This window comes from Homalodisca vitripennis, chromosome 5 (genome assembly GCF_021130785.1).
Source record: "Homalodisca vitripennis isolate AUS2020 chromosome 5, UT_GWSS_2.1, whole genome shotgun sequence".
In the NCBI taxonomy this organism is placed as follows: domain Eukaryota; kingdom Metazoa; phylum Arthropoda; class Insecta; order Hemiptera; family Cicadellidae; genus Homalodisca; species Homalodisca vitripennis.
This window is the reverse complement of record NC_060211.1, coordinates 146,576,946-146,590,338: the sequence shown is the minus strand read 5'-3', so window position 1 is coordinate 146,590,338 and position 13,393 is coordinate 146,576,946. Positions and strand designations below refer to the sequence as shown.

Genomic DNA, 13,393 nt, shown 5'->3' with positions numbered 1-13,393 from the left:
TCTGCATCTAACTAGTTATATTACCCAACATTAGCCTTACTGCAAGTAAGGTTTTAAATAATTGAACTTGATTCTGTGTTCCAGATCCTAAAACACGGCAAGTTATACAGAGACGATATAAGTCATCAATGGTAAGTCACTTATTTCATCAATAAATCCTGATTCCATATCACGCTGACTTATATTTCTTGTCTGAATTGATTTTATTGTAGTTTTACTCTTTATTGTGATGACTGTAAGAGCTCATAAATACCTTTTCAATAATAATTTAATTTCAAATAGTTTGTTATTACTCCTATTTTTAGTTTTGTAGAAATATAGATTTTTTAATTATGTTCAAACTACAAATTGTTCAAGCAAGTTGCATGCTCTATACACAATATAAGGTTTTTATATGTTTACACCAGTAATTTACAAAATTTATACATACATACATATATATACGTATCATATACGGTTGTCCTGTAAATCAACGTAGTGATAGGTTAGCTGAACAACTCAAATAACAATACTAGTCACTAAATTTCCAATGATTTTTTGTCAAATAAAAAACTGTTATTCTAAATGAATTATTTAAATACGAGGTGTGTTCAAAAAGTAAAGAAAATTTTCATTTTCTTTTAAATATTTACTTATTTGTCTACAATAAGGTTGCCACTGTCAAAAACCCTCTATAAACTTCTCAAACTTGACCTTTAGGTTAGCCTTTATATCTTACATGACACACTTTTAATGTCATCTAAGCTTGCAAAACAACAAATTAAGGTTCTCTTTATTTTTGGAAATAACAAATGTCACAGAGCCATGGCTGGAGAATATTGAGGCTAGGACATCCATGTTTTTGTCCAAAAAATCACGAACAAGCAATGAAGTGTGAGCAGGTGCATTGTCTTGGTGCAAAGTCATGAATTGTTTTGCCACAAATCTGGGTGTTTTTTTTATTGCTTCAGGCAAACGGCGTTCAACTTCCAGGTAGTTGACCGTTTGACCTTGTGACAAGAATTCATGATGCACTATGCAAATAAAATCAAAGAATACAGTGAGCACAACCTTCACGTTTGACTGCACTTGTCAAGCCTTTTCCGGTCTTGGCGATCCAGAATGCCTCCATTGGGACGACTGAGCCTTTAGTTTTGACGACATACATAAACACATGTTTCATCACCTGTTATAACAAGTTTCATTAATTGTGCATTGTTGTTGACTTCATTTAATGACTCCCAAGCAACTTCTATTTGCTGCTCAATTTTGGAACAAAATTTGCTGCCACGAAAAAATTTCTAGAACTGATGGCCAACTGATATGCCAAGATCATCACTGTCTTCTCTGATCGTAATAAGACAATTGTTCATAACCATTTCTTCCACTTTTTTCATATTTTCATCGGTTGTTAATGTGCTGGGGCGTTCGGAGTGTTCATCATCTTCATTATCGTCACAGCCATCTTTGAAATGTTGACACATTTCGTAAACCCTTGTTTTACACATAAGAGACTCACTATAGGCTTTTGTTAACATTTCCCACACTTTGATACACTTTATTTCATTTTTCACACAAAATTTGATACAAATTCTTTGATCCATATTTTAACTAACGAAAATCACTGAGTTCATAAAACACTTCTAGCCTTAGCATCTGCCACTGAAAAAGTAAACAACGAATACAGCTAGAAATGTTACAACATAATACAAAATATCTTGACACTCGGACTCTCTGAACCCGCAAAACTTACTTTTGAATTCCTGTTCTTTTTGAATGCACTCTGTACTACTGTTATAAAACTAAAATTTCTTGATCTATTTTCCTAAAAAAATAAATTTATAATATTAGTATAAAATCATGTACAATACAAAATCGATTGAGTGCCACCTCATTTTCTTGTAATAGAGAAAATAATTTCAGGATTATAATATTTGAAATAACCAATATTCAAATGTTTGTGCTTTAAAACTACTTTCTTATCATGATAACCATTTTTCTTCTTTCTAGCATTTTTGTATAGAAACTGAAAGTACTGATTTGTAGTAAAACGTAATAGTAATTTATTTTTTGCGGGGAATGGGGATTGCAATTGAATGATATAGTTCAAGAAATTCTAGTTTTGTTGTAATATTGTACGAAATATTCATCTAGAATAACCGTTTTGTGATTTTCAAAATATTTTTAAATATCTCGGAATCTAAACAAGTTTCTAACGTGATGTTTTGTTATTTGGGGTAGTCTCTGACAGATCTATCACCCCTATGAATATCATTGACTTACAGGACTCCCTTTGTATATGAAAATTACCAACCCTTTCAGAATCCAAATGTTTATCATAGGTCATATCAAGTTATTCTCTCCCTAACTTTGGGAAACCTTGTATATTTAGGTTACTAATAGAATGTCTGATACAAATGTTTTGTGGCTGAACATAAATTTATAGTGGGATTAGGGAATTTTTGCATGAGGAAATTTATTGTTCTGATAACAAAAATGATTTACCTGGCAATGAAATAATGGCCAATCTTTGACAGATTACTTATCAGGTAGTGATGGTATTGATTAAGAACTGCCTGTTGATATTAGGGAATCCAGTAATAACAAATCATGCTATCCAACTGCAGCATTCCCCTTAATATTAGATCTACTGAACTACTTATTCTAAAGAGGATTGTATCGTATCTTCTCCACAGTGCCATAAATAGAAATTAATATTGGAAACAATTTACTGTAATAAATGTAGATAAACAAGTGTAATAAACCATTTCAAACACTTGAACATAAAATATTTTGCTTATTCTTATTAGAATCACTTGCAGTAAAAAGTAAAATGTATATGATGGGTAACATACTAAAATTTGTTTAGTTAACATACGATTTATAAGCACTTTTGTTTCTTAGAGAGGCAGTAATACTTTCTTACAGAAACTACTCTATTTGGAGCCTGACAACTGTAAATTTGAGCCTCACTCATATGAGTGAAAATATGCTTATTCATTACAACAAGGAAATTGGAAATATTCACCTTTGTATTTGTACCTTTGTAATTAATAAGCATGCTTATTGCAAATATCAAACTAAAATAATTTTGCATATCTTCAAAAAATGGATTCTTACTTATTAACGAATATCAATAGAAACTAAGTATAATAGTACCTCAATTGCTAAAGATTCTTTAAGGCACAGGTGGTAACTGGATAATATGATCAAATCTAGATAAACCAGTCATACATCCAACTCTAGGTGTCATTTACATAGGAATGTAGAAATGCTGTAAAATTAGTTTTGGAGCTGTAGTGGGAGTTTAACCAACTGCTAGGGAGGGGTGCGACTGCACCAAGGGAAGCAAAAGAGTGACAATGATTCAGAGTTCTAGAGCACATCATCCTGTTGAATCCTGTTTAGTGTGTTGACCATCATCAATATATATGAACATGATTATTAATCAAAATTGTTGAAAATCTAGTGTGGTGTAGTGTGTTGGTAATTTGACTTCCGATGTGACAAACGTTGCTCTGATCTGAGCAGTTCACAAAAGTCCTGAGTTATCTATTTTTATATCTCACAAGACATTACGTTTAAATCCAAGCTCTTGAAGACCAGTCCTGATAGCACTGGATCATCATAGTGGAGTCTTGTGGATCATCTTGCACTACTATTAGAGAAAAAAAGTTGGTTCTTTATTGCACCATTAAAAACCAATAATTAGAACATCGTTTTTGGATTCGATTGATTGGATGTTAAAGATTTACAACAAACAATCCTGAATTGAAAAATTTTAAATTAGAAAAATTATTGTATAGGTGACTAGAAACTTCCAATCAAATTATGATTTCATTCCAAAGAATAATTGAGGATAAAGCTTCCATTTTATTAAAATTTTATTGTTCATGCAATTTAATAAATTTGTTTGAAAATTTGGTTTAATTTGATCTAGAGATCAAAATAAGACGGCTTATTCAGAAATACTCCTTTATAGAGCTCCGAAACTGGCCTACAAAAACAGTTGTATGTGTAATTAATAATCTATGCAAGTGTTAAAATTTGATACACAGGAGTGTTGTTTCAATTTTCATAGAAAATTGGTTTTTGGTCATAAAATATTGGTTTTTTCCTTTTGGGTTAGGTTTAGATACTAGAAAAAATAACTCTACAATAATAATGATTAGGAATGATTTTTGTTGACTATATTAGTAGCTCTGTTGGTCTGAAGGAAATCTACATTATTTGTAGAGCCTGTATTCATCAGAAGGAGTCTGGTTAATGCCTAGAGTAAGGTTCTGAGTCAGTTTTGTAGGTACACCCTCTATTACTATTTCAGTAAAATAATGACAAAATAAAATTAAAAACTACTTATACAAGTATTTCCTTTTTAATTAATCACAGATTCAGCCAATGCTAAGTTTATGACCTTAATTAAAACTTTCCCCAAATTTCTAATTTTTCTGCAAGCATTCAACAATTGAAATGATTGTGGACTTTCAAGTAATGTTGCAAGTACTAAGCAGACATTATTGCTTTCTAAAAGGGTTGTGTATTGTTATTTTTTTAAATTTTAACACTACCGTACTGAAAGATTTTCACTGAAAAAATAAAGTATGTATTGATAAGTGTTAGCGTAGCACTGTGATGTCGCATGTCTGTTCTTGTAGGCTGCTGAAATGAATCTGTCCATACATCGAGTGATTTCCATTATATTTACTCGGACGATGGTGGCATCGTGACATTGGCACTTGCATGTCAGTTTGTATGCTTTTTATTTTGATTTCTTACTTTTTATTTTTATTATTATACTCACTTAAGTAGTAAGTTTATTATATTGTTGTTTCAGTATTTTTTTGGTTTAGACCAAGTATGGTTGTGTAGCAATATTCATTTAGTATGATTTTAAGTACAAGGTAGTTTAAAATGTGCTTGTTTATTTTAACACAGTTATATTTTTCTTCAATGTACCATATAAAACTAGGTCTTGCACTGAATTTGTATTTAAATTCTTGAGGTTATTTATTTTTTGTTCTAAAACAATAATAACACAGGACTACTGAGACCGGGAAATTGTTAGTGTGAACTGGAAAGTGATGAAGTTGATTAGTTCTTAAGTTAAAATTTGAATTTTGCATAACAAAGCAAAGAAATTTAAAACAGTATTAGATTCAGTTTTGTTTCCATTTATGTAAATTTCACAAAAATTGATGCAAACATTGCATTATGGTATAACGGAGAAGCTAATGTCGTATGTTACAGAGGAATGTCTCTTTTCATGACACATTGAAATTTTGATCAAAACAGTTAGTGTTGTGAATATTGAGTTTCACTCCAGTTCACCTTCCTCTTAGTGGAACGTCTGGAATCAGACTCTGTCACAGACTTGACTCCTGGAATCTGGACTACAAAATATATCTAGGTATCTGTAATGTAGGTGAAGAGGTATTCTCATTGTCTCATCAGGTGAACAATTCAGTGCATCACCTACAAAAAAATTGTGTACCTGATGAGACTATGTGAATAGTAACAAACTAGATTACATTATTTTTTGTAGTCTAGGTGTATCTGATATCGAAACGATGTAAAGAATTCATTTTAAGCTTCTTCCTCACCACTTTTTTGGATCTCTTCAGACGAGCAAGAATGAGAATCAGATTCCAGGCACTGCATTAAGAAGAAGGTGAACTGGAGCTGAACTCAACTTTCACATTGAATCAATCCTTCCCACCATAACTATGTTATACAGTTAGTGTTATCATACTGTTGTCTGTGATTAGATGACTGAAACTTCTTCTTGACCTATAGATATTAAATTAACAATAAATGGAATATTGTGTGGCCAATTGGCACTTTGTCAACAATAGAGTGACAGTTTGTTTTATATTTTGGAAATATTTTAAAATTTACATTAAGATCACAGATAATTCAAACCCAAATGTCTCACTGAAGTTAATAATTAAAGCTAGCTATCGGAATCATCAGTATTGCGCTGTTTCGTCAAAGGTTTATCATTTTGCTGCACTGTTGAAAACTTGTGTTTTCTTGCATATACACAAGTCTGTTTGTACTGCACTGATTGCACTTATCTTGTTATACACATTAAAAATTGTAAGATTCATTATTCTTCATCCAGTGATTCTATCTCTTCATATTTGTTTCTTTATTGTATTATTCCATTGATGATGTCCATATTACCACAAGGGAGTTTACTTCTGGTTGGTTTATAGTTGCCCAATTTATGTTACTGGAAAACGTCGGTTAGATAGTTCTGTGTCCCTCAGTATCAAAGCTAGAGACGTTTATCTGGCCAGCCCCTGAACAAGTCTTATGTTCATATATTTGACTGATAATGGGTGGTACAATCAGTGTTAGGCTGCATTGAATGTTTTTTAAGGAAACAGGATTTTTTGGAGATCTGTAATTGTTCACTGATACAAGAAATCAATAACACTGCGTTTTAAGATCTTTAATCTGATATCTTCATAAGGTAGATAACTAACCGAACACATGACTACAATCTAGGTCAAAGCAAACAAATCACACCAGAGTATTGTGACATGCATAAGTCATAATATATCACAACAAACATTTTGTGTGTCAACTCCATGCACACTAACTCTGAACCATGCTCTCCATAAAAACATATCTGTAATTATTAAAACTGAACTAAAGAATACAGGTGACAAGGTGGTAGGTCTGCATTGCACGATCAACCATTGACAACTGATCAGAGGCCAGAGTAAATGACATGACAAAAACAAGATGGTGGCAAATCAAGAAATGGGGTGAGCTTTTTTTATTATTAATTCATTCTAATGACTCCCCATTACTTTATTAAGAATATCTAATTTGAGATTGAGTGGTAGAGAGGTCTTGAACCCCTAACTCCACCTCTTTGAAACAGGAATTTATCATTTGTAAATTGTTTGATTTTATATGTGTTGTTGTTAGTTCATTTATGAGAATTGCCAACCAAAGTGGCCTCATTTTAACTGATTGTTGAAACCAAATCAGCAGTCTTGAAACCTAGTGTAACTGACTTCTTGTATCACTGACTGAACGGTGGAAAATGTCTGGAATATTCTTGATTCCTTCAAAAATCCTTTAACTGTCAAAAATAATTTTAGAGACAGACATTTTAAAAATAAAACAATATTTAGTCACAATCTTTTAATATATATTTTCTGAAGACAATAAATAAGTTTTTTGTCCATAGTATTTGGAACTATCTTATAATGAAGTCCACAAAAAATGGCTGACCAAACACTTTTTTTTACATTAGTAATCCATTAGGATTAGGATAGTTTAAAGGATTTATACCCCCTTTGCAATAGGAAATAATTTTGAGGGGCGGGGCGGGGGGCCATAACGACTGATATTTTCCCGTAGTGGACAGAAAGTATGGCAAGTGCAGTCAACCGCTCATTCCCCATTTTGTTTTTTAAAAAGTTCTTGACTCATTTCAGAAATGATCTTTCAGCAGTACATGTCAGTAATAATAAATTATTTAAATAATAACAATCATTTACTAAAAAATAATTGAACAAATTGAAAATTTGGGGGGTTTGAACCCTTTGGACCCCCCGCCCCTCACTGTGTATGTCTTTGTTCCTATGCTGGCAGTCGTAACACATTGAATTTATAGCCTGGTTGTGTATTAATTGTTTTTGCTTCTACAACTGATATATCATAATAGTGTTTTAATTATCTAAATTGTCATTTAGTTCATGATTTTTCTTGTCCAAAGAATAAGATTGCAAAGAAATTAAAAAACAACAATAGCAATTAAATTATATATTTTATATAAATATAATTTCGATTTTAAAACCAATATTTTTGTTTTTCAATTTATACTAGTCAACTCAAATGTCTAGCAGTGTATACATTTTTTATAAAATGTTCCAACATAGTATTACTAAATGTATTTCATAGTAGTGCTAATTGAAAAATCCACATGAGACCAAGTAGATTTCTAGAGAATTATTAAAATTAGAAAGGAAATATGAGGCGACTAAGATCAATGCTAAAGTACCTATAGAGCTAAGATATAATTTCAGTTGCATTGATGTCATAAAGTCGGCTGAGTGATTATATGAATTATTCTCCTTACTGTTAATTGAACATGTGAAAATTTTCTTTACTTTTTATTTTGTGTGTTCTTATGTTTCTACTCAGCTAGGACTATAAGTTTTTTGAACTTGTGTGTGAGAACATTTTTGAAGACAATATAGATTAGGAACATATTGATTGTTGAAAAGCATCCACTGCTCGTCAACAACAAGAAGTTTTTGGTATAAGTTGAAAAACTGAAATACATTATTCTAACAGCCAGAGTCACTTGCAATTTGATGTACTGGTTGGTCTACTTCCCCATAGCTGATAACTGTAGCTGGAAACTATAAGGAAAAAAAGTGCTTTTAAACTAAAACAAATATAAATAAAGAACTGTAAAACATTCTATGTTGTATGACAGGCTGACCAGATCTGCTACGCAGTGTTGTGCGTGTTCTCGTATATGGCAGCTGGTCAAGAGCAGAAGAGAGCGCTGCAGTCTGGAGGGCGACACTGACCGCGTCACCCCCTCCCCCACTCTGCACACCACTGACTTCCTACTGGTTTGCCTCTCTCAAGCTTTTAGTTTATATTCAGAAATGTTTTATAGACTGAGGACTTAGTTTGACACTTTCATCTCAGCAACAAAATGAAAACCTGTAGCTTTTGTTAATTAACACTGTAGTTGTGTTACAAAGTAGGAAATACAACTAACAGAAGGCTTTGGATTTAAAGAACCCCTATACTCTGTAACGCTGTTTTATGAGAATTTGGCCGTTTAATTTGCAGTTGGTATATTTAGCCTAAGTGGCATGAAAAGGTAGGTACTCGTAAATACATTACAATAACCAAAACAATAAATATAAATACATTACTGGAACAATTTCATATTGGCAATATGTTAAGTTGAATACTCTAAAACCTCCATTTTTATAATTTTTAAATCTTGAAAAAGTTTGGAGTTTTGAAAGTTAGTTGACCAATACCATCACCAATGATAAGAAGGGCAGGCTAGGCCACTAGTGAACACAAAATTAAGTAAGCGAGTACTAATTCTGCAAATAAATTTCTTGTTGCTATTGTTTATCAACATTAACTTCTGCAACTACTGAATTACCAATTGTTTTGACTGAAAACTTAGCATGTTTATAGGGAACAATTTAATTTCCATCATTCTTTCCCACATGAAACTTATTTAAAAAAGTGCCACTGCCCTTTTAAGCCTTATTCTGCTCGCCCTGTTGGGCCACTGGTCTGAGCGAGGATCATATTAAAGAGAATAAGGGTAAGAGTCGATTACAGAACATGGTCGATGATACTGATAAAAAATGCTACAGTCACAAACAGTATCTGAATCTGTGCTTTCTCTAACTCTGTCTTAGACCACTCAACCATCGGCACTCCTTAACATTGACACTTGTATATGACATTGTTTCCAACTGAAGGGTTACTTATTTTAATTTTAAACTAAATTTGCCTTGAAAAGCCCCAACAATAACAAAGGAAAGAAGTAAGATTAAACAATTTCGCTTTGTCACATTTATATCATTTTGTTTACTTAGTATTAGCTTAACTATGATAGGAAAATTTCTTATTTTAAACATTCAATTGCTGTTTTAGGCAAAATTCTCTCTGGATTTAGAGATACATTTTGCATTATTAGTACACATCTGGTTATAAGGGTACCATGTGACTGACCTTTGCTTGTTTGATAAGAGCTTTTAATTAAGGATCACACATTATATTTAATGTTTTAGGTCCAACAGTACTCATTCTAAAGATCAAAAGAAAATTTATAGAATCTCTGGCGACTAAGATACGGTCTGAGTTTTCATTTTTCTATGTCATCGTCACAGGATAAACCAAAATTTCTAAGGCTTTTTAAAAATGGACTTGTTTTAAAAACTACTCACATATGTATTTAGAAGTAATTAACCGAAATATGTAAACAATGTCAACTACTATGTCAAACTATTATGTCAACTATTAAGAAACAAACTATGTAAGAACTGTATATAGTTTTTATACCACATAATATTATCAAAACAAGAAGTGCCTGTTGAGATGACATATCTTCAATTTTAGTACAAAATAAACAAATCTATTCAAATTTTTTTGAATCAACACACAGTTGTGTTTGCATTCAATTTTATTCTCATCGTAAGTAGCTCAGCCTGCACTTTGGAATTTGCAATATCTAAAAATTTTAAAATGAATGTATAGTGAGTGTATGGTGAACCAATTATTTTTTTACAGGTTTTCATTTTGAAAGAAGAGTTGTTGATAAAAAAGACATTATAATTGTTTTATCCAGTTTGTATAGAATATTTTCACAGTGTTACTTAAGTGTGCGGAAATTATAAAAGACTAGGGTGAAAGGAGTGAGAAACGTACTGTTACGTTACTCTCTGTTAGTTGTGTCCAGTGTATTAGTATGTGGTCGACAATACTGCTGTCCTCTATCCTATACTTAGTGTTATTATATGCTAGGGCAGGACTACAACATTTTCAACCGTTTTAGTTACAACGAAAAACTACTTTTTCAACTTCATTACTTTTTTATTAGTTTTATTAGTGAGGAATTTGTTTGTTTGGTAGAAGAGATTAGTTTGTTTATTTGCTTTTCTCAAATACAACTATGGATCATTACTAGGCATTCCATAGAATTATAGCTTAAATTCTTATGTTTTTTACTATGGTTCATGAAGGTTGTTACAGATATTTACACAACTTTGCCACTCACAAAAAATGTTGAAAATGTTATATCAGGAACGACAAATGTCCCTATATAAGTCCTGTAATTATTTAAAATCACATACCAAATAGAGTGTGGTGATGTTAATAATGAGAACTACACAAAAAAGTAAAGGTTTTCTAAGAAACTTTATTGTTAAATTTAATAAAATATCTTAAATTTGTTAAATACTGTATGATTTGGAACTGAAACCTTAATAATTGTCAAAGAAATCTTAGTGTTTCCTACAGCTAGCATAATCTAAATTCTCCTATGACCGACCATTTAAATCATAAAATATGAATTCATTGTTTACTGTTATTTTCAGCAGAAATGTGAGAGCTTTTCTTATCTAAGTATTTTTGTAAATAATTGTAATTATTGTACATTGGTATACAAAGTACACATTTAATTGTATAGTTCATAAACTGATTAACAATAAAGACAAAATATAAAGGTATATACAAGTTTAAAATAATGTGTAATTTGCGATTTCCAAAGTTTTAAGAAAAGTAAAGTAACGTTTTTTAAGTTTTAAAATGGTAAAGAGTTTTTATGAAGATTTCTCTATTGGAATGACAGATAAAAATCTAAATGAGGAGTTAGTTTGTATCCTAGCTAAACACTATTTTAAGTTTGATTCATTAGTTTGTTACACTAGTCTCATCAATGTATTTGTGTGTATTCATTTAGATAAGAAAATTACTTATTTATTGTTTATGTTTTATTGACAAAAATACCAAATATTCATAGGAATATTATTAGTGCACGGGATACATACATAATTTCATAAGCCATATGACAAGTTGTGAACTAGCTTTAAAATGTTGATAGATACAACATATTTTTATTGTATAAAGCAAAAATTTATAAATGTTAAAAGATATATATTTTTTGCAAAATACTCATTTATTTTCAACGTTTAGCACCTCAGTATCTGTAGTGTGAACAATTCTACGGATTGTTAAGATATCCTCTTAATGGAAATATTTAATAGACCTTTGTAAACGTTAGTTAATTTACAAAAATTACTTTACTGAAATCTACAGTTTACATAATATAAGTTCTATTTGTCAGATTTGTAACTCCAAAACAATATTACTCTTAATAAGTACAGTGCATTTTTAGTGTGAAAGCAATAGCTTTATAGATAAGTTTGTCCGTGTTCGTATTCGGCAATATTAATTAACTGTTCACTGTTTTTGTATCATACGCAGAGTTTATATTTACGTTGTTGTTGTTGTGCATAGCTTGAAGCAAACAATAAATGTTTTGGTACATTTTGTATCTCTGTGTAAAACTGGCTTTGTATACCATAGACGCGGTATTTATATATATTTCTGTCAAATGTAAATTATTGTCAAAAATGAAATCAGTATTATTGTAATATTATTTTATACTCTGGTTGTAAAAAAATCTGTCCAGCGATAAAACTGACTCACTTTTGGGAAACAGACAGAATTTTGTAAGACTTCAGCGGACATATCGAAAAAAGCATGTATTTTTAAACGCAAAGTTTAAAAATATTGAGGAAATAATAAAGAAAGCAATCTCATTTACTTGTGTCTTTTTTGTCACCTCATCACAATTTAGTGCGGTATACAAGATTTTATTGTAAGGTATGACCTATTATTTTAACACATCATCTCATTAATGTCAAAACATGTTGTCACTTGTCATATAAGAGGTTAATTTCATGAATTCTCTTGTCTAAAAAATCTTCCACCACCTTACTTAGAAGTATTAGTAAACTAATTCATATATATATATACAGTATATTACCAGATAACCATTACAGTTCAATAAGCTACCAAACTATTTATCAAAGAACTTAAGTAAAGCTTGACAACTTTCAATAAGCTTTACTTCGTTTTGGTATGCAGTTGTGTAGCATCATCCTGTTTCTTTCTGGCCATTGGTTTTCTCTCAGTATAATCCTTTAGGATTCAAGATTCAAGAATTGTCTTCATAATTGTCTATCAATACATTATTTTACCACTTTTTCAGCTGTATTATGATAATATCCCATTGTTTTACTATTTTTCATATTTTATTTTACACAAAATTCGTTGAAGGTAAATAAATTGAAAGGGTAGACAGGTTTATTCTTACACAAAAACCTTCTTATTTGTATCTGGATATTATTCATTCTGAATATTTTTAACTTGTAGTAATATAAATAAATAGATTGTAATATAAGTTTAAATGTAATGCCAATATTTGTTCAGTGACTAACTTTTACCGCTTTTAATAACATTTTAAATTTTATAAATTTGTTTTGGTTAGTAAGGAATTTCTTTAATAAACTTTTAACAACATTTTCAGTATCCTGCGTAAAAAATCTAAAACTTTTTTACTGTGCTGATGCTGACATGATCACTTTTACGACTCACTATAACCACTGTTGTTTTGCAACTGAGCTCCACTCTTTCACCGGCAGTGCAGCCAACTCTGAAATTGAAACTTCCCTCTGATCTTAGAAATATTATATCTTTATTTCTAATCATGCTTTTAATAGTAGTTATATGTGCATTTGGTCCTCTTGGCAAAAGTCATGATCAAGGATTGACAATGTCATGATAGGAGTGAATCCCTCAAAGTGATATCACTTGTCAGTCATTATTGATGAAGTGGTAGTGC

At 31.0% G+C, this 13,393-nt stretch overlaps 1 protein-coding gene across 18 annotated transcripts in view; it reads left to right on the top strand.

Moving 5' to 3' along the window:
• Positions 1-12,312, top strand: part of LOC124362985 (MAP kinase-activating death domain protein) — a 191,780-nt gene extending 179,468 nt beyond the window's left edge. For 15 of the 18 annotated variants that reach the window (XM_046817926.1, XM_046817931.1, XM_046817917.1 and 12 more), the window contains 2 exons: positions 85-131; positions 8,441-12,312. In XM_046817926.1, coding sequence (XP_046673882.1) covers positions 85-131; positions 8,441-8,536 — 143 coding nt within the window. In that variant the 3' untranslated portion in view covers positions 8,537-12,312. Of the gene's footprint in view, positions 1-84; positions 132-4,634; positions 4,722-8,440 lie in introns of all 18 variants that reach the window. The other 3 variants (XM_046817924.1, XM_046817932.1, XM_046817923.1) reach the window with 1 other exon arrangement.
• Positions 12,313-13,393: the final 1,081 nt, after the last annotated feature.